The sequence below is a fragment of the Hippocampus bargibanti genome, linkage group LG04 (assembly GCF_051943395.1).
Source record: "Hippocampus bargibanti isolate YZ-2025 linkage group LG04, ASM5194339v1, whole genome shotgun sequence".
NCBI classification, from domain to species: Eukaryota; Metazoa; Chordata; class Actinopteri; order Syngnathiformes; family Syngnathidae; genus Hippocampus; species Hippocampus bargibanti.
Window position 1 is genome coordinate 17,197,473 of NC_142737.1, and position 22,926 is coordinate 17,220,398.

At 43.2% G+C, this 22,926-nt stretch overlaps 1 protein-coding gene across 4 annotated transcripts in view; it reads right to left on the minus strand.

Moving 5' to 3' along the window:
• ebf2 (EBF transcription factor 2) overlaps nt 1–22,926 on the minus strand; it is a 47,207-nt gene that overhangs the window by 13,629 nt on the left and 10,652 nt on the right. For all 4 annotated transcript variants that reach the window (XM_088994442.1, XM_088994439.1, XM_088994441.1 and 1 more), the window contains exons 5-6: nt 22,809–22,882; nt 15,361–15,429 (exon numbers count right to left, since the gene is read on the minus strand). In XM_088994442.1, the coding sequence (XP_088850568.1) occupies nt 15,361–15,429; nt 22,809–22,882 (143 nt within the window). The remainder of the gene's footprint in view (nt 1–15,360; nt 15,430–22,808; nt 22,883–22,926) is intronic.

Consider the following 22,926-nt stretch of genomic DNA (forward strand, 5'->3'; position numbering starts at 1 on the left):
GACATTGGGCAATTATGGAGGGTTGCCCAGAACAAATCAACAAGGCTCTTGTTCGTGCGACACTCTAATTCACACCAAAGATAAATTTTGAATTGCCATTGCATCAAACGTTTTGACCCATGCAGGCACCCGAAGATCTTTAAACCCCATCTCAAAACTCACTTGTACGCTCTCATGTTCAACTCAGGATGATTCCGACTTGATCTTGGTGTCACTTCCTGGTGCTTTCTACTCTCTTTGTGACTACTTTATTTCCTGTATATGATAGCTGTCCATGTTAAGCGCTTTGTTACAGCTTCAGCTGTTGTTAAGGCGCTGTATAAATCAATATGTATTGTATTGTTTTGTAAACGAAAAAGAGGAAGAGATCTGAACTAAAGAATGTGGAAACCCCTGAACACCCATGCATGGCAGTGGAATCATTTGGAAGAATTTAGGTGAAAAGAAAAAAAAGTGTGAAATACTAAATGATTTGTGTTAAATGGACTGCATGGTGCCTTCACTTCGGTCTCCTTTCACCCAAATCACATTACCGGATAAAACATTGGTTTTGGATATCTGGTGGTTTTGTTTTGAAAACCAAATGTCGGCGACTTTGGCATTCCCAAAAGCCTGGGTCGACTGTGTCCCACCTCTAAACTTCATAACTGTGACAAAAGTGAATGTTTAGCATGTTAACCTTGATTTATAGAGTTGTGAAACACTCATGTGTAGCAGAGGCTGCGAGAAGGAATCAAAATAAGAGGAACTCAGGTGTTCCCTCAAGTGACTTCATGGTCTTACTTGCTATAAATGGGCTTTTAATTTGACTTGAATCCGATTTGAAGTCACCCTGGCTTAACCAAAACAGTGCCACCACTAGGGATAGCGGCCACCCTGCCAAAAAGATGGATATGAAAAGATATTCAGTCTGTAGAACATGCATTCACAACCAGGACAGGGAATAGTAGTCCCCTCAGTGGTCTGACCTCTCCCAGAATGTTTGCTTCCTCCTGAGGGACGAGCATTCAAAATATACTCTCAGAACTGTCAAAATGGTGACATGGAGCCTCCTTTGCAGCTAAACAGATTTGAACATGCCAGAAGGTCATGTGTGATACGCTAACACCATCAGGCTTTTTCAGTTCCAATCAGACACGAATCAGTTTCACCGCGTCCATGTGTAAATCAGAAATTGACCCCTGAACATTTCTTCAAGAGGAAGCGTGGATCAGGGATGGGTGACGCCAAATGAGAGAAGAGAGGAAAGAGAACAGTCGAAGTGACAGAAGAAGAGATGTCTTCTTAATTAGCCAGTAATGATAAGATCTGACAAACAACATCTGTTTCCTGAAAGCCAGAGAAGGGGGAGATGAATTTGGGGGGGGCTAGGATGGGAAACCTGTGAAGTCTCCACAACAGGGACCTGCTTGTAAGAAAGTAAAGGGGGAGACGTGTGAGGGAGGGAATGCCGTGTAGCGTGACACAATGGAAGGGTGGGGGATGAGGAGGAAGACAGACAGGCAGGGAAGAGAAATCTGACAGGGTTGAAAGCGTCGAAAAAGCCAGGATGAGTTTGACAGACAGTGGAGAGGAAAACAGATCAAAATGAGAGAGAAGTCGGGGAGGTAGACACACATACACACACACTGCGAGGAGGTATGCTGGATAATGGTCCTGCCTGGAGGTGAAGGAACGTGTGAAGAGATGCGAATGGAATCGCTCAGCGGTCCAGGGTGCTGTAATTTACTGTCTGTGGCTAATACGCAGCAAATGTGCGAGGTCCAGGACGACGAGAGGTAAAGAGGAGCAGAGAGCCGGTCGGACTTGCTTGATGTTGTTGGGGGAGCAAACCGACTTTTGGGGCTCACAGCATGCCTGCTGGTAGCCTGTCAGCAGTCACATGCCCCCACCCCGCCCTCGGCACTGACAGATTCATCAGGCCTGCTACCAACTCATGCACACAGCCACAAGTTTATTGTGACATTGAAATTGTTAAATCTAGACTCCTATTTAGTTCCTCCTCCTTGAAGAGCAGCTCCACAACATCTGCTGTGCGAATGATGAAACACAAGAGAGACAATTAGAGCACACAAGTAATCATTTTAGCCTCACATTTATTATACATAAAATAAGGTATATTGTGTGTAGTTTTAAGGCTCATTTATTTGAAAATTATGTTTTATGGGGACCTGGGAACACATTATTCTCATTTTAATGGTTTCCTATGGGAAATTAATGTTTGGAATACACACTTTAATGTTTGGAATACACCCTTTTCATCTTACACACACTTTCTGGGAACCAATTAAGTTCGTAAGCCAAGGTATCACTATATATATATATATATATATATATATATATATATATATATATATATATATATATATATATATATATATATATAGGGTGACGTGCGGTGAGGTTCATTGCTGGTGAGGCACTGACGTTGCTGGTGAGGCACTGACGTCATCACAGTCAGATTTACAAACATATGAACTCTACAGAGTAGCTTATTCACCATTTGATTGGCAACAGTTAACATGTTTTGTTTAAAATGTCAGTACAACATTCTTTAAATAAACTGCAGCATAGAAAAAAGAATTAAAAAAACGTGATTATCGTGTTACCTTTACTTAAAATTGAAGTCGATGCACCGCTCCTTCTGAAGAAAGGCATCAATAACTTTCGGTTATTGATGCAACAGTTTTAAAAGTCTATATTTCTTTCAATTTAGATATGTAATCCTCCATTCTGAAAATAAGGCCAAGCAACATGAAAAAAATTACTGGATGGTTGCAATTAACTTGCTAACTGTTCGCTGTAGCTTGCTCTCACTAATTCTATTATTCTGCAGCCAAGGAGGCACAAGAAGAATCAGTAATCACCAGCGCCCCCTGTCATCAGGCAGGAGAACTATGTGCCTCACCTATACAAACAGTCTTGATAAAAATAACATAAAATAAACACTGTAGTACAGTATTTCTAATGTGAATGATTTTTTTTCAATATTTATTATTTCAAGGGAGGTCATAGAAAAGAACAGTGATATCTTCTGGCATTAGCCAACAAGAATCCTAAGGATAAAACAGTTTTAGGTTTCCTAAAGTGTAAATATTAGTATTCCTAAATATGTTTTCTTTAAAAATGCCAAATCTAACTCCTGCGAGACCATCGCCTGTCCAGATTGAAGCTAAACAGACAAACAAACAAACTTGGGAGGCTTGGGAGGCATGCGCAGCACCAGGGAGCATTGTTAAGTCATTAGTGAAATTTAAGACCTTAGCACAGGAGGATGACCGTCGTGCACGCACACACGCACACACACACACACACACACACACACACACACACACACACGTGCACACACACACACAAGCACACACTTGTGCTCCAACAACACGCGTCAAAGAAAACACCCGTACTTGAATACCATTACTAACTGGCCTTTGACTTTTCAAAACACACACAAAAGCACGCGCACACGCACACACGCAAAAAAACACACACAACCTCGATTATGCTATAGGTATGACAAGAGACGTTTGCAAAATAGATGACGATGCTGAGAACTTTCTCTTTAGAACCAATCCTGTAGAAGGGAAAGTAACATATCATATAAGACCGCATCACAATAGCGCTCACTTGCTTGCAATCTGAATTACCCTCCAGATCATGCTAATATGCCCTCTTCTGATCCTCTCAACCCATCCACTTAATCTTCACACTGCTCAAAACAAAGTGAACCCTATTAGGAGTCAGATAAAAGGGAGTCATTGCTCCTGCTACTTTGGAAGCTCCACAAGATTCACAAAATATTTACACAACATCACAGAATCATTTTTTTTTTGTTTAAGAACATGCTACTTTTAACTTTTACTCCCTATTTTTGAAAACCAAAAAAGATGGCCCACCACATCATTTTATTCGGCCTGTGAAAGCAAATCAAACTTCCATGATGCTTGCTAAAGTCTGAACCAAAATTTCAAATTGTCCCACGTAAACCACAGTAACAGTCGTTATTCTTGACTTCAGATTTGAAAACTAGTTCTTCATTAATTTGTTGTGTGCTCTGTATGTAATATGTGGAGGTGATTAAACATTTTAATGGCTTCCCCAAATTCAAAACGGTCCCCGAGAGGAAACCGTAACTACAATTTTGCCCAAATGATGACCAGAACAGATTTGGAGAAAAACGTATTCCTCATTCATCACAATAAAATATGCTAGCATTGATTTTGCTTTTACTAAAAGGACAACCGACAAGTCCATAATTTGTAAAATCCCTTCAAATGACTTCTACAGAGCGTATTTTACAAAGATTCCACAGCATATCGCTGCATTACATTTACGTTTTAAGACTCGCGCTGAATATTCAGGAAGTCTTGTTTTCGAGTTAGTGACGATTCCTGACGTCACGTCACGTCAGGAACGCCCCTTACCGAAAAAAAGGACGCATTGTAGCGGTCCTTCCATCACGTCAATGTATTTTGCTGTAATGTTTGGTCTGGGGACCTCGTGTTGCACCCAAAAGCCGTCAGTTGTCCTTTCAGTATACACTTAAAATAGTTTTGCCATCTGTGTGCAGCATCAATTTTGTTTTGAATGGGTGATTCAATGATGTGGAATGAAAGTGTAATTTTTCAAAAACAAAATGATTATTTTTCTTTTCATTGTAAATGGTAAAACGGCCTTTGAAAACAACCAAACCGGTGTCACATGTGTGTATAGTGACCAGTGTGGGCATATGCCGCCATGTCACAACAACAATAACAACCAAAGTTCCTAGTTTTCATGTCTTCATCCAAACATTTACTTACCAACCTGTTATTGCCACAAGTGGTGACACTTCATTCGTTCAAATTGAACACACAAATGCACACAAACTCAAAGGAAAAGCTCCCCACATTGCAGTATTTCTCTCATCAAAGCTTCCCCTGTGCTCTTGCTCGAGACTGACATGAGATCTGTAAACTTTTAGCAGTATGACTGACGAGGCTCTCAGCCAATACCTGTCAAGAAAAGCGTAAAAGCGGTATTTTGTGGACGATGCATGGTCTCTCCCTGTCTGTCTTTGTCTCCTTCCTCTCTTTGCATCGCACCCCCCGGGAGGAAGCATCCCATGGTCCTGTGCCAGCTGCTCAGTGGTCCAGCCTGTGTGAGTGAGGTGCTGTGCACTGGAGCCTCAGGGCCATGTCGCAGGGCTGCACACCCTACCAGCCCCCACCACCACCACCCCACACTAAGTCTTATCTGATGGACTTACTGACAGGGGCGTGAAGAGAGTGTCCAAGGTTTGACCACCTGGGAGAGACCGTGACAGCGGACCGGAGGGACCCGTGGACCTAACTTTATATGTGCATAGAAATATGTGCATTTTTGTCTTCAACTACCACCACTGTAAATCAAGCAAGACAATCGTCCTGTCTAGACACAATTAGAAAGACTGCAAAGCTTTACTGAGGCAGACTGAACAACAACAAGTTCGACCCAAATGTAATGTTTTTCTTCTCTATTTCGACTTGCATTAGATACTGCACACCATGTTTGGTGAAAATCAGCACAGCAGTTTTTTTTGTGTGCAACCCCACCAGCAGACAAACGCGCACACTAATAATGGTGAAAACAAGACCTCCATAGTGGAGGTAAAAATACTTTTTCCATTGACTATTTTTAAACTCTCCAGTGAGTAATACAATGAATAGCTGAAATGCTAGGCAGACATAAATTCAGCAAAATAGGCATCTCTTGATTGATTATGAAGCCATTATATTTGTGTTCTAAGAAACGGTGTCAAGAGACTTGAAATTTGGAAACGTAAATTATATTTTTCCGTTCAAAGCGGTTCTAATTTCAGTTAGTTGTGAGTATGAAATATCAGCACCAAAAAAAACAGATCACAGTCAGAAAAGGAAAATAGAAATGCATGTTCATGGTTATGATCGATAGCACACTGTCGTCTTGCAGTCAATTGATCCAAAATACTATTTTTTTTGTTATTGTTTGCATTAAGCGCGCAAAACAATTACCATTATTATGTTAAATGTGTGTCCATGTTAACTCATTCACTACCATCCCCGGATTTATTCGAGAATTGAAAATATGACGTGGAGCGCCATTCCCGAATTTGTTCTGGTTGCCTTCCAGGAGGGGGCAACATTTCCCTTTTTTCCATGTTAGCGCTTTGTTACAACTTCAGATGTTATTAAAGCACTATATCAACCAATGTGTATGTATTGCATTGTAGTTTGGACAGCTGCCCTCATTTCAAGCTCATATAACTCCAGACCCATATAATTTGGGAATTAACTCTTTTTTTCTGATGAGAGAAGAGAGTCTACGGTTTCTTACGCTGCACTGAATGTTTATGTAGTCCGAAAACTCAATATTCTGTGGGTCCTGCAATTTGAGTGAAAATGACAAAAACCCTGGCAATGGACTGGACACATTTTTACACATTTTAATTAATAAAACAATCATAATAATCATAATAAAAACAATAGTGATAAGAACAATTGCTCAGCTTCTTTTTACATATCCATCTATACACTGTTGTATGAGGCGACTATCGAGAAGCGATTCAAAGTCTTCTTTCAGCAGTTGATCAGAAACATCACCTCCGCTCCACTCACACGGCACATCTGATACACTCACATTTTTTTGTCCCACACATTCAGCTTTGGACTGCTTGTACTTTGACGACCTAACCGAGCTTTGTGGTACATCAAGTATACATCTGGGACATAAAAAGAATGTGACCTCCAACACGGTCCAAAAGTGTTGCTACAATTATTTTTGGGATGAAAGTTTAATGTTCTTTCCCAGAGAGTGATTGGATTTTCCTCTGAAACGGAAGTCAGTGTTCAGGAAGCTGTCCCCCCCAACTGTTCTGAGCCCAGGGGTACGCCATCGAGGCTGCTGAGAAAACAGCCGTGTTCAGAAACAACACTTGTGTAGATTGTTTCTGAAATGGCTTTAAGTTGGGCGTGCTCAAGCAGGTGGAGCCACAACCATTGAAACAGATGGCCTCCGAGACACCACAAGACATTTACATCTATAACAATAGGCGATATCTGAATAGTTTTTTTGTCAAACTACCCAGACAGTGTTAATCCATTCAAAGAAACGTTGGCGACAGATTTACTACATGATACCAAAGAGACCTATGTTTATATTGTGACCATATTCCTATGATTTGAAAAACAGTATCGGCATTACTCAACATGCCACTTGGGTATTTTGTCAAAGAGATTCATTCTGTGTGGGGGGGGGGGAAATCGCTGGACTAGTTGAAAACACACACACACACAAAACACACAGCGGTGCATGTACATAACTAGAACTAGAAGACAACAAATGGATCAATACAACCCACAAACCCAGATTAAGACTAATGGATTCCACTCGCAGTCCAGAATCTGAAGTCAAGCTGTGACACAATGCTTTAAAAGGAGGACAAAAATCTTGAAAAGCAGAACAAGCTTCTTTAAAAATCACCCAAAAAACAGCAATGTCCCCTGTTGTGCACTGTTTTCTCACTTTTAAAATGTCGACTTAAAGAATTGCTGATCTTCCACGAGCTTTGGCGAGCTCATTTTGAGTCCGGGGGAGGACACAACAATATTGACAGCATTGGAAAATTCCTATTGATTATTCTTCTTTTCTCCGAGTGCCGGCTTGTTAAAAAAGACCGCTCTTAGGAACACGATCAATTAGTGAGATAGTGCTTGCCATTGATCACCCGCCTACCCCCACAACACAAGGCCGCCGCCTCGCGATGGATCCCTGCGCACACTCCTTATGACCAGCTATTGATTTCCGCTTCTTAGCCCAATATAAAAGCACCCACGCCCTCCCGGTGAATGCTGACCTCTCCAATCCAAAGCACACAGTCCGTTCTTACTAATACGAATCCTGACATCTGCTTGTCTCCATTGTAAAGCCACTCATAAATACAGAGGTCATCTTGGGCTCACAACCAATATAACTCGGAGCTCGGAGGTCATCACGTCAATAATGCTGCTATAAAAAAAAACTTGGCGTCTTAAATCCATGGAGCTTTTCATATGATGAGCAAAAAATGGCACTTTGATATTTTACTTTTCAATTGATGGTTGGACTTTAATTTTTTTGCCAGATGAAAATTGGCAAAATTCTGAAGGACTACTGTGTTCGCCAGCATACTTGCTCGCAGACATTTGAAGGTTTTAAGCCAAAGAAACGGGTGTTGACTTAAGCGGTCGTTTCAGCTACGATATCACTATGCTCATCTTTTGTAACTGCAACATGAAGTGCTGGTTTCGTGACAAACATGCCTTTTGGAATTGTCGGCAAAGGTTTTTTTTATGGCACTATATAACATTGTCGCCCCGTGAGTGCTTTTATTTTCACTAATTCACTGCCAGATGTGCAAAAATATCCACTCCAGTGCCAGGGTTTTTGTCATTTTCACTCAAATTGCAGAACCCACAGAATATTGCGTTTTAGGACTACATAAACATTCAATGCCGTGTAAGAAACCTTCGACTCTCTTCTTTCATCAGAAAAACAAGTTCATTTCTCCATTATATGGGTCTGGAGTTATCTGAGCTTGAAATGGGGGCTGTACAAAAGGCTAATGCTGCCCCTGCGTGGGATGGAAAAACATTGCCAGACGTCTGACCAATGCTTTATCAGGCTCCCAGCAACAACAACAAAAAAACAAAACCCAAACAAATTTGGGAATGGTGCTCCGCGTCTTGCTTTCCAATTCCCAAATACATTCAGGAATGGCAGTGAATGAGTTTAAACGCTTTGAGAGGGAACTTCTTATTTCTTTTTATTACCCACATTTTCCACAAAGAATAGTGGGAAAATGAAGGAACGGGGTCGCAAAAGACCCCATTACACACAACAAATACATTCGGGAATGGCAGTGAATGAGTCAAGTAGATGGGCCCAGATATTTTCCTTTGTACAAAAAGTCTTTCTTTTGCTGAAACTGTGACTAGACTCAAAATGGAAGGGATTATTATGAAGCCTTCCAAATAGCAGTTACTTTTGACGCTGGAAAAAAAGAAGATAAATTTTCATTCTAACCATCCGACCAAATCAACAAAAGAAAGACTTTTTGATTAACCAATCAAATTCTACACCTGAATCCAACTGAAAATATGTGAGTGGCGGGGATATGAATCAGATTGTTTCAAATTCTTTACTATTAGGAAGATTTGTAGCACTTTCATAAAGTAGTGTCAAATATTGTCAAGTATCTCATTTCAACATGACATGAACAAAAAACTGCTATCATTTAAATTAATGGTGCATTGCACTGCCTATGTAATTGTATTTTTGTGCACACATATACAGCCAATAATCTTTCATACATTTTCTATTAGTTATATTCGTCATCTGACAGGTCTTGTAAAGACTTGACAGTCTAGCATCTAAAATACCCAAAACACGCAGTATGATATTTTATTCAAATGCAAAACACCAATAAAAATGACTTAAAGTGTCCAACATCTGCAAAAAATTGAGCTGCGAATTGGCCATTTTCAGAAAGTCCCGCCCCCACTTCGTGACGTCACACCAAGACGTCTTGCATTGCTAGTGAATCAAAACAATGACTTCAGATTCGGAGAATATGCTTTCTTGTTACACATCCAGTGATGAATATGATTCAAATAGTTCTGAAGACGAAAGCATACACGCTTGCAATCGATTAAAGAGTTTATTTGTGCCATTTTGAGGCAACATTGGGGGAAAATCTCTCACCCCCAAAAAAGAGGCACAAAATGGCGACGTCCTGTGGCCACCTCCGTTTCCACAGGCTGATAAATTCGTTATATGGGGCGTGGATGCCCTCTTCTGGCCTTCTAGCGGCTTTTGGGTGCAAGACGAGGTCCCCAGACCAAACAAGTACAGCAAAATACATTAACGTGATGTAAGGACCGCTACAATGCGTCTTTTTTACGATCAAGGGCGGTCCTTTAGTGACGTCACGTGCGGAATCGTCACCAACTAAAAAACAAGACTTCCTGAATATTCAGCGCGAGTCTTAAAGCGTAAAATATAGCTATATGCGGTGGAATCTTTGTAAAATACGCTCAGTAGAAGTCATTTGAAGCCATTTTACAAATTATGGACACAACTAGTCCGGAGACGTCGGTTGTCCTTTAAGTCTTCTTATTTTACGTTTCGAAAGAATTTATGATAGTATCATATTAAATGCACACAGGGATGTGCTGGGATCAAAATTCTGCCTGGGTGAGGATAAGGGATGCTGGCCTGCGGCCGTCATGCGCAGAAAAGTTTTCTTCGATATGCCGTGATGCACCGAAACGCAGCCGGACAGAGGTGCAGCCATCACACGCTGAAACTTAATTGCTGACGAGGGAGGTGGACGGCTGCCGATGGCCAAGACCGACCCAGGAAAACACCGGTTTTCCAAAATTCCCGATGGCCTCCCAGCCCCGGATGCACGTCAGAACAATCAGGTTTTTCAGAAACATCTGTTCTGTTTCGATATCCACTGAACGTGTAGGTTCAGGAACTCAAATCCAGCAGTCAATTAAGAACCAAAAGATGTGAAGAATGATTCGTTTACAGAACACGCGATGAGAAGAATTAGCAAAGATTTACAGTGATGTGCCCCAAGGAGTCAATCTATCTCTCCATCGATCGGTCGTCGCACCAATCAGTGAGCAACAGTGTCTATCGGTCAAAGATAAGTGCCGATCCTCAAACTGAGACGTCACACTGGGCTGAGAAGCGTATCGAAGAGTTGGCTCGAGTTAAGATTAGACAATTGTAAAATTATTCGCCACAGCAGGCAAGCGGCCTATTAAATCATCTTCTCCCTCGGACAACTGGAGAGTCATCGCTTTGCGCCTTCTTCTTCCCCGCACCCCCCCCCCCCATCCGTCCTTCCACCCCTCCTCACGGATCAGATGTGATCTCGTTCTCTTTTCACTCAACTCGGGATTAGGGGGAGAAGGGGGCAGGAGGTGTGGTGACGGCCGCAGCAGGAGAAGGGGGGAGGGAAAACTGAAACAATATGGAAAGGAGATTAGAAAAGTGGGGGTTTGGGGCCATTTGGGGAATTGCAAACTACCTTGTGCTTGGTTAGTTGTCCTCATGACACTGCCTAATTATGGTAAAATTAGACAGGCCAACGGAAAAGGGAGGGGTGTTTACTGAGATGCTTACTCAATTGAGAAAAAAAAGAAAAGGAATTAGGTAATAGAGGGTGAAGTGCTATGTAAGCGTGCGTTAGGCTGAAGACATGCAGGAGAACAAGAAGAGTGGATGGGAGAAGATGAGAACAAGGCAAAGGGAGGAAGAAAAGGGTGGAAAGCATCATGGGCAACGGACGGGAAGCGGGCCCCTGCGCGCTGCATGTTAATTGGAGAACAGGTGTTGGGGCTGGAAGCAGGAGGCTGATTACTGGAACCACAGAAACAGACTACCCCCCACCCCCTTCCCACGAGAACACACACATGCACACACACACACACACATGCACACACACACACGCACACACACACACACACATGAATTATTTAAGATCCACGCGGAGACTGGGGGAAAAAGGTCAGAGTAGGGGTCACTGAGACACATATACAATCGCATATACAAAAATAAACGTGTGACTTTCCAAAAACATACACACGAGAACATACCTTTATTCCTGTGCATGCAAATGCCAAATGCTCCCATTTCTTTCTTTCTCCCAAGAATGCGGCGTGCCGACATACAGGGAAGTGAGAAAATGCACGGAAGGGAAAATCAAATGGAACACACCAAATTCGCTTGGGTTTATCAGAAATTAACTACAGCGCCTAATGGGCTGCTCCCAGAGGACAGGATTTTGCAGGCTGGTCAAGAGGGAGAGACACCCACCAGGAAGGGATGTTCCCCGAGCGGTTAGAAAGGACCAGAGGTCAACGATTCGGCTTAAATCAGTCATAAAATCCCACAACGCTCACCATGGAAATACTGTACTGTATACATGAGTCGCTCTCTCCGCAGCAGGCTGTGGAGTCACTTAAATTGAGGTTAAAGGCATGTAAGGAGGAAGTGTATATGGGATGGGACGTTGAGAGAGAATAATGAGAAAAACAGCTGCTCCCAGGCATTCTGGGAACACTGAAAAGACAACAGCCTAGTTTTTCCATGATATGAAAAATATCCTGAGCAGAACTCCTGGGAGACATACTGTCAACAGGCAGCCAGCTTGAACTGAGAAGAGGAAGAAAAGGGTCCTTGACATAAATGAAGTGAGTGTTTTCTCCACAATTGTTGTGAAAGTGGGACTGAAAGGAAGACGGAAGGAGAGGAGGTGTGGCAGGAGGGACGGCCAATGAAGGTTGCACCGATGACATCGCAAATCAAGTATTCTTGCTTATGACCATTCATCACTCTGCTGACAGACTCCGTGAAAACCCCAAAATCGCTCGAATATGAGGGCCTTCACACACTCTGATTACTGCGCCGGTTAAAGTGTGATAAGTGGCGGTCAGGCTGAACACCGACTACATATGTGAGTCGGCGCGCAGATATGAACCATACGCATGATTCTCAGATGAAGATTAATGTGTGTTTGGTGGGGTGGTCTCAGGTGCAACTGGTCTTGTTTGAGATCTGAACAGACATCCATCATAATTCAACCCTTAGTGAACACTTTATCAGAATCAGAATCATCTTTATTGCCAAGTATGTAGAACACACAAGGAATTTGTTTCCGGTCGAACACGCTGCACTAGTATCATCATCAAAAAAAATTGCAAAGACGCACTATACAGTTCAATTTGGGCTACTGTTCAAAGAGTTAATGGCTTGGGGGAAGAAGCTGTTTAAATGTCTGCTAGATTTGGCGCGCATGGTACATTATTAGGTACATACATCTGTGCAATCTAATAAAATCCAAAGCAAGTGACGTATCAAAAACGCTCAGTATGAATTGACGCTGTAAAGGTATACTACATAGCAAATGTCTACGCCTTATCTTAGCATCAAAGCGTTTTTGTAGCAATCTGTGATCCGTCACCGTACTCATAATTCAAAACATTTGCGTCTCGAATCATCTTTTCCCATTGAAATGAATGGAAAAGACATTATTCCCATCTATTCCCGTCTTCTCCACCAGGAAAAATAAATAAAATAAAATAAATGTATAGATAACTAAATAAATAAATATATAAATAAATCCATTTTAAAAATGATAGTGTGATTTGATGAGGAAAAATAGCCCTCTCCAAAATGTGAAAATAAACTATTTGTCACACTTCATCAAGTCAGGTGCACCCTCTTTGATCACCAGTGACATTAAAAGACATTGCATTGATTGCAATAAACGTTAAATCAGAAATAATCAAAATCAGAAAGCCTTTAATAGTCCCACAATGGGGAAACTTGCAAATTTGGGGAAAACACGGCAATTTGTAGCATGCAGAATTATATTTTCCTCATTCTCCACTTGACATCAAAGTTTAATGTTCGTGCAACCCCCACATTTTTGCAATGTCATTGCCATGGGCATTTTTTGTGTTTATGTCAGTGTGGGAGGGGCGGAGGTGGAGCATTGTTACTTTTTGTATCATGTGCAGGCTGTAGCTTAGACTCATGATATTCTTAGGTGAAAAGTAAAGTGTCATGACTCAATTGCAAAGATATGCGGAGGACTATGCCAATTGAACCTGTGTCACCATCTGTCATAAAGATTCTGAACTGTTATTAAGAGACTATTGATTTGTTGATTTTTTTTTGAACACTTGAACCCCTTTTTGTCCTATACGTCTAGTGCAGGGGTTGCGAACCTTTTTGACTAAGAGAGCCATAAAAGTAAAATATTTAGAAATGTTTTTCAGTGAGAGCCACACACACGCACACCCACATACACACAGACACACGCATGCACACACACACACACACACACACACACACAAACACGCATGCACGCACGCGCAGCCACTTTTCAACAAAATGTCAGAATGTCTGACAGTATTTAAAATAACTTTGTGATAGTACTCACCATTAACATGAATGATTTTTCTGTTCCTCATGATTGGTAAAAATCCATCCAAATGATAGGAATGAAAGTCAACTTGCCGGGTCCATACGCGAATTACTGCAGGCTAGCCTGCACACGGCTCATTGGCATCCACACTTGCTTTCTGCTGTCTCTCGCAGAAGTATATTGATGCGAACGTTAGCATGGGGTTTGTCAAAGTGCCACTAACATTCGACTGTTTCATCTATGGTATTGTTTCATTGCAAATTAGAATCAGAACCTTTTCTCTCCACAAAGGCGAATCCTTCGGTCCATTCAACCTGACGTGTACAATACTTGTCATTTTGTTTACTCATCGGGCTTATTTAAAAGGGGTGTTTACCTGTTTCAACATGAACAGCCAGTATCATCCGATCAAAATTGCGCTTTCCGCCAACTGCAGCCCAAACAGGAAATGAACAGCGAAAAAGCGAGAATATGTTTTTAGTTTAGCGGCGAGCCAGATGCAATCACCAAAAGAGCCATATATGGCTCGCAAGCCATAGGTTCCCGACCCCTGTTCTAGTGGCTCCTGCTGTACCCCACATCAGTTAAATTTGAGAACTCGGGCTTAGGGCATTGAGCTGCCTGAAAGGCTATGAAGTTGTTTTAAATACACAAAGTATAATTGGCTAGGTTTTATGTTTATTTTGACAGTAAGCTTGAACTTGGTGTGTCAATAAAAAAATGTGAGGATTTTTTTTCCCAGAATGATTCACTCCTTGCCAACTGCTGCTTAATGTGAAGTGAGTTGAGTAGAGTTCAAAGCAAAAGCCCAAGTGGTTGATTCGCAAGTCAAAGCAAAAATTAAAAAAATACAAATAAAAATACAAAAATAAAATGGCTTGCAACCTATATCTCAAGGCTGTTGAACCCCCAAACAATACACAACGTGAAAGTCACAAATTCTTGTACACAGGTGGATGTCGAGGATGAATAATAATAATAATAATGATACATTTAATTTATAAGAAAAGATTATATTTCCACGAATGTAGGGCTTCACTCTAAAAAACTGTTTTAAATACTCATATCTACCATGAATCATGCTGTGCAAATCAGACCACAATAAAAAATAGTGTTGAATTGATACCTTAGATGCCATTTCAAGCAATAGGCTTAAGCAGCAATTTTAATCTTTATAATGACCTCTTGTGATGGATCTATTTTTATAGTCACTATGCAATCATTGCTCTGCATTGGGACTAACCAACGCTGCTTTATCCAACCTAGTACAGTGTAACAGGGTAGGGTGGAAATGCAAAAGTGGGTTGTGAGCAGTGAAATTCACCCAAAAGAGCAATATCTTTCCATGTGCATGGGTTGTGTACTATATTGGAGCTCCTTACCTGTCAATGATGACTGGGTCAGAAGGCGTCTCATTTCGGTTACCACAACTCTTCTTCTCACAACAGCGGCTGAGTGGGCAATTAATGGGACAGAAAAGACAACAAGAAGGAAAAGTCAGCGAGCAAAATAAGCAATTTAAATAGGAGGAGCCGTCATTTGTTCACAGGCCCAGACTCTGCAGTCCACCAACATCCAGCGTAACACAAAGGAGGCATGAGAGAGGAGGGGAGGAGGGGACAAAAGAATAGAGGAGGAAGAAAAGGTACAACAACATACCCTACAAACAGTGAGAGACCATTCAAAAGTGAAAAGGCAGCCAGCCAATCTGTCACATTGATTCCGAAATCAAATTCGACCCCCACGCACACACATGCGCACACACACACACGACCATTCGTCAGCAATCCTGTCCGAGGAGCCTGCTGGTCACCCCCCCTTCCCCCCTCCCGCCCCAAAGTCCCCTTCACTGCATAACAAAAGTGCCCCCACCCTTTACCATCTGCCACCCCTACACCTCGCCTCATCCCTCTCGTGTCCCAGCTTGGCCCTGCCCTGCCCCCCTCCACCCCCCTGTCAGACGGCCTCACTCCCCAGCTGTGACGCTTGCCCTCTGCCTCTTCGGCTCTGTTATTAGCCAGCTGTGAGTCACATTCGGGCATCTGCTGGCAAGACAATGGCACAGCCCACTTCATCTAAGTCCCCCATCCATTCCCTGCTGCTGCCCTCCAACTCTGGGTCAGTGGCCCACTCAGCTCTCCGTTTACTCTTGATACACACACCCGTGTTTACCCATTACCTTTAGAAAGCGCGCTATTATTCTGTCGTTATTTTCCAACCCAAGTGATATGGAGCACACAGGGGCTTCAAGTTGACCCCTCTCCGATAACAGCTCCACTTGCGGAATATGTCACTCATCACACACTTACAAAGTTCAAACATGCTGTCTCGGTTCATTCCTGCAGTGTCAATTTGATGAAGGAACTGTAATAACGGTGCACTTAAGCACTTCTGGTTATGTCAGCTGTCGTCTCTCCGTGCAACTGCAGTGCACTGGCTGTCCATCTGTGTAGGCTCTCAGTCGTACAGGAGTGGTCCATAGATGAAAAGGATTCTTCAGTGGTCATTTGTACTTCTTTGAAGGTGTCGTACGTTTCGCTCCTCACAGAGGTGGTGGTTACCTTAGAGCAGAAGTCTGGCACCGCCACCTCTGTCCATTAGGGATATATAAAGGGCCAGAGTTACCAGCACAACTTTAGGAGCGAAACCTCCGACACCTTCAAAGAAGTATAGATGAAGAAACCTTTTCATCAGTGCACTGGCTGACAACATGCTGCTTATAGTTACTTGAAGTGGGGTGTGGGGGTTGTTATTACAAATCATTTACAGTGTGTGAAAAACGAAAGATTGGGGATTGGTGATATTTTTTTAAATTCAAGATTTAGCGCATCATACCTGTGTTTGTGTGAAGCTTTCATTGACTTTCTTGTTCAAATATATTTTTGCTGTTCAACAGATTATATTTATGACTGTACTACGAAATACTCGAAATGTATGCTTCGTCATATTATTACATAATGGGCAACAACACAAAACAAGATGATGGACAACTCATTTGAATAAAGAAGCCAGCGTTATTTCACAAAGTGGTTTGGTATTTAAAAAATAATCCTGCAATATATCTCAGATTTCAAATGTTGGCAGTATGGAACATGTCAACTGTCAAAGCTCATGGGCTCCATACTCGTAGATGGCACGGCTGTCTCTCACAGAAAAAAAAACTGGTGTGTCATGATACTCGTGATGCCACAAGGATCTTATTGCCGGTTTGGGAATTTGGCAGACCCTTCTGCACCATGCCTGGGCAATCTGGTCTTCAATGATGTTCCCTTTGACAATTTGGTGGCTTAAACTTCACTAAACTTAATGCCTGCTGTGATCACATCTATGTATTAGTGCATGTTATGTAACATGTGTTGGGCTGATTTACAGTGGCGTGCAGTCAGGGGAGGCTGTGCCTCACCTGTCATCATGGAAATATCAAATGACAACATAAATTAAACAGTTATATTTATTTAGTGATTTGTACTTTAACATTCTTTTCCATTTAACTTCACCATTTTTTTTTTTTTTTTTCAAAATCGCTGAATTTTCACATTTACCGTTCAAATATACTAAGTGGAGATGAGCGGTGAGGCAGCAGTCGGCTGAGCCTCACCATGGATTGCGCAATCACTATGCTAACTGTGCTGGCTTGCTCTGCAGTGAGACCGCATTGCTGTCCCTCTGCATAACGCGATTAAAGTGTTCAAAAGCTTTTAAATTTCTGCAGTTTAGCTGGTGTATATAATGTACAGTCACTGTACATAATAAACACTGTACTACAGTGTTTATTTTATTTTATTTTATTTTATTTTATTTTATTTTTATCAAAACTGTGTGCATAGGTGAGGCACACAGTTCTCCTGCCTCATGCCAGGGGGCGCTGGTGATTAGAGATTCTTCTTGCACCTCCTCGGCTGCAGAATAATAGAATTAGTGACAACAAGCTGCAGTAAACAGTTAGCAAGTTAAGTGCAACCATCCAGTCATTTTTTTCGTGTTGCTTGACATTATTTTCAGAATGATGGATTACATATCTAAATTGAAAGAATTTTCTAAACTGGATTTTCAATCGAAGCAGGAGATAATAATTAAAGGAAGACCAACACCGGACTGGACAGCTCACGAACGGTGAGGGATGAATGTAAATCTCCTGGACAGCTTCTAAGCTTTTTGGCCAAGAAGGATCTAATTGAAACTATTCCTGAAGCGACAAAGTTGCTCCAGCTCATGCTCACTGTTCCAGCTACTCCAGCATCAGTGGAGCACTCATTCTCAGCACAAAAGGCTGAAAACATGCAGTCGGAACAGGACTGATCAAGTACGACTTTCTTCACTGGCAGTGATCTGCATTGACACAGAGAGACTTGGACTTCATTTATTCGTAAAGGTAACACGATAAGGTTTTTTTAATTCTTTTTTTCGATGCTATAGTGTGTATACAGTCTATAAAGAATGCTGACATGACATTCTGTGACTGTAAAGTGACCTTGAGAATTTCGAAAGGCGCTTATAAATGACATGTATTATTATTATTATTATTATTATTATTATTATTATTATTATTATTATTATTATTATTATTATTATTTTAAACAAAGCATGTTAACTGTTACCAATCAAATGGTGAATAAGCTACTCTGTGGAGTTCATGTTTGTAAATCTGACTCTGATGACGTCAGTGCCTCACCACCCATGAACTGCACGTCACTGCTGATTTAATCAGGGTCCAGGGAGACGTGTGACATCCAACATGTCAGCAGGGTGGAAGGTCTGACTTCAAGTAGCCACTTCACAGCTGAGATTTGTGATCTTCTTGGCCAACATGACATTGTCCCCCAATGGAGGTTTCCTTCTGAACATTGTTTCCATGCTTTGAACTTCCGGAGGGACTCAAGCAAATCAGTTTCCTTTCTCTCCCTTCAAGAATTTATTCATCTCGTACGCCAATTTTAACAGTAATGACTGGCGGAAAAAAAGTTGGCTGTTTTTGTGGAAAAACACATTGGCGGAAAAGGCCTTTTTCTGCACGCTCTTTTCAGAAATAACAAACTCTCGATCTTAGACAAATTCTGACCACAAAATTGCACGAAAATAGAGCCCCTGATTTGCAGTTAAGGACCACATGAAATACTGAGGTGGGCTTGATGTGGCCCTGTGACCTTATATTTGACACCAGTGTTGTATCTCATGGTCAGGCCAATTGCATTGTCTGCACGTGCGCAAAACTCAAGAGCAGGGGCGACAGGACCTTCAAGTCCCCAATCTGTGAAATGTCCTCCTTGATCACCTCAGGGTGCTTTCAAGAAAGAACTCAAGACCTTCTGTTATGTCCGGAGGAATGAGAGGAGGAGAGTTGCTTTGTCAACGTGTTTATTGTGCCACCATCTTAGTGTACCTGCGGTCGTGACGTCACCGCTGCTTTTCGACCTGTCGCAACATTCTGTAGCAGTGTGACATATGCTACATTTACCCCCCTCCCTGAAGGAACCAAAAACACTCTGTAACAAGGGAAACCGGGTAGACTGCCGGTTTCCCTGCTTAGCCGTGTGGGTTATTCTGCCACGCGATAGGCTAAGCACTGGCGAGGGTCTGAACATTCAAAATCGGTGATAATTGTCCAAATACCGAGGGCAAAGGCGAACGCGAGCTGGCCGAGGCTCTGGCCCCACAGGCACGGCTGGTTCACCACGCTCGAGGCGTCCCATCGGTGTTCTCTGATGTGTGACAGGACGTCAGTAGTCTTTGCCTGAGAAGTCGTTCGAGGGGGTCGGTGCCGCCACTCTCCTTAGGCGGCTGGCATGCCAACGCGACCCTTCAGCCAGACAGAAGGTGGTCGGTCCGAGTTGGGCGGTAATCTGGACTGGTGCTGTCCAGAATGAGTCCAATTTGTGAGAGCAGCACGGCCGGCGAATGCGGATCCAGTCCGACACAGTAAGTGTGCGTTGCTTCGTCCGGCGCTTCTCGTTGGGCCCTCTGCTGGCTGAGGAAGAGTAGGGCAGGCCGTCTGCTTGGTTGGAGCTTTCTCCACCGCCGTTGGCCTGGGGGTGAATTGTGGCACCCGCATTGTCAGAGATAGAAAAGCCGAGTGCACAAAACAAGTCCAAGCCCAAGAGGTTGGCGCCATGACGGGATATTTGGAAGGTGAAGGGGGGGAGAGTCCTCGAGCCATAGCGCACTGTGAAGGTGGCAGTGCCCACCATACCAATCTTAGTTTGGCCATAGCCAAACAAGTCCTCAGCGTTGGCCTCGATCTGGAGATGAGGAAATAGCCGTCGAACTGTGGACACGTTCAACAGTGACCTGGAGACTGCCGTGTCGAGCAGGAGTGGTAAGCTCACTTCATCCAGTTCCACTGTGCACCACTTGAATGGCTTGGCGCGCGAGCCCACGCAGTGGATGGTGGTTCGCCTCGGCTGGTCTGGTGAGCGGCGTGGCGGGTATGTTGACGTGGGAGCAGAGCGGCACATCCTGGCGAAGTGGTTCCTCCTTCTGCAGTGCTGGCATCTCTGTCCAATGGCTTTGCAAGTTGGCGCGCGTGTGGGGTGCCAGGCAGACCCACAGTTGGCACAAGGTCTGCGTGTGTTGGCCCGTTGATGTCTGACGACATTTATCTCGGTACGGTCGTAGGTGAAGGTGGGAGCAGAGCGGCACATCCTTGCGAAATGATTCATCTTCCCGCAGCGTTGGCATTGTTGTCCGGTGGCTCTGCAAGTGGGCGCACGTGTGGGATGCGAGGCTGACCCACAGTTGGCACAAGGCGTGCGTGCATCGGCCCCTTGACGTCTGGCCACATTTATCTCGGCACCGTCGTATGTAGCGGTGGAGTCGTAGGTGAAGGTGGCGTCTGGGAGTGGAGGGGTTGGAGCAACAATCTGTGCCAACGCAGGAGAGTGTGAAGGTGTGGGTGGGTTCACGAACCGAGCCGTTAATTGTGCTGCGTTCTCCAATTGAAACGCCATTTCCACAGCCTTCGATAGTGGGAGGTCGTCAGGGGACAATAACAGTTTCTCCCGTAGTTTGGGATTAATCGTGTGCTCGGCGAGTTGATCCCTAATCATTTCCTCCTCCAAGCGGCCGAATTTACAGAGGCCCGCTAAACACCGCAAGTCGGCAACGTAGTGGTGTACCGACTCGCCTGTTCGTTGCCGTCGTTGACGGAAGGTAATCCGCCGGACAATCACGCCCTGAGGTGGGGCGAAATGTCGGGCCAATAAAGTGACACAATCCCCGTATTTCTGCGCGGGTCCAAGAGAGCGAAAAATGCGCTGCCCCTCACTACCTAAACTGTGTATTAGCATAGCCGTTCGGCGTGCTTCGCTTGCCTCGTTTAGTCCGATCGCCGTCAGAAACGTCGTAAACGAGTCATACCAACGGGACCACGGGACTGGTGGCTCACCGGGGAGCGCGAGGAACGAGGGGAGGGGTGCTGCGTGGAAGTCCATCTTCGTCGCCAATGTTATGTCCGGAGGAATGAGAGAGGAGAGTTGCTTTGTCAACGTGTTTATTGTGCCACCATCTTAGTGTACCTGCGGTCGTGACGTCACCGCTGCTTTTCGACCTGTCGCAACATTCTGTAGCAGTGTGACATATGCTACACCTTCATTTTCAAAAACAGCTTTTGACGGATTTTATGCGAATATATTTGTTGACTGCTCTGTTGTATTACCGTATTTTCCGGTATATAAGGCGCACCAAAAGCCTTCATTTACTTTAAACAATGACCCTGCGACATATACGCTGGTGCGCCTTGCATGTAAAGTAATATTGAGCCGCAACTACTGTCAGCAGCCACCAACTCCATTTCCCCCTATAGAAGTAGCGCGTAACCCAGCCTGTACTGTAGCGTCTTGTAATGTGGTATGCCTTATACTTTATTTGGAAAACTTTTATATGTTCATATATTCTATTCATATATTGTATTTTGTAAATTTTTTTCATTCATTGATAGTCCAATGCGCCTTATATATGGAAAAATATTGAAAATACATCATCATTGGGTCTGTGCATTATACTCCGGTGTGCCTTATACACCCGAAAATATGGAACATTTTATTGCTGCTGGTAAGTGTGATCTACTTAAAATCTATTATTATTATTATTATTATTATTATTATTATTATTATTATTATTATTATTAACTTCTGATTTTGCACCGCTCCAACCATATAACTAAAGTATTTGGAATTGTGAGAGTGAATGGTTGTTTGTCTCTGTCTGGAATTGGCTGGTAACCGGTTCAGGTTGTCCCCCACCTGCTGCCCAAAGACGGCCGGGATAGGCTCCATGCAGCACCCTCCCGCGGGCCCTCAATGAGGATAAAGCAGTCTGGGAAATGGATGGATGGATTAAAGCTTTCGGGATTTCTTTTATATTAAGAAGACAGCATTTCTCCAAGGATACATACAAATCCATATTTGAATTATAGTTGTATGTATTTCTTGTGACTGACTGACAACCAGTAAGCTGGGATAGACTCCAGCAATCACCTGCGATCCTGTTCAGGATGAGCGGTGTTGAAAATTGAATTTTTGAAACCTTTTTAAAGATTTTTTTCAGCTGTTTTTCTAAAACTTTATTTCAACGCTGGGCTGTTACCACCACAGGCTGTGCCTGACATGACCCTCAAAACATTTGGACACCGAAGGAGCCAAATATCTCCGTCTCCATGTTTGTGTGTGTGCGTGCGTGTGCGTGTGCGTGTGTGTGTGTGTGTGCGTGCGTGTGTGTGTGTGTGTGTGTGTGTGTGTGTGTGTGTGTGTGTGTGTGTGTGTGTGTGTGTGTGTGTGTGTGTGTGTGTGTGTGCGTGTCAGAGAAAGAGAAATAGCATGAGGTGAATACCACTCACCTGCACATGACCTCGTGAGTGAGCAGAACTCTGCACATTTCAGGATTTTTGTTTTGGCCCTCGTATGATATCGGCTGTAAGGGTGTAGGGTAGACAAGATATGTCGATTTCATATCAA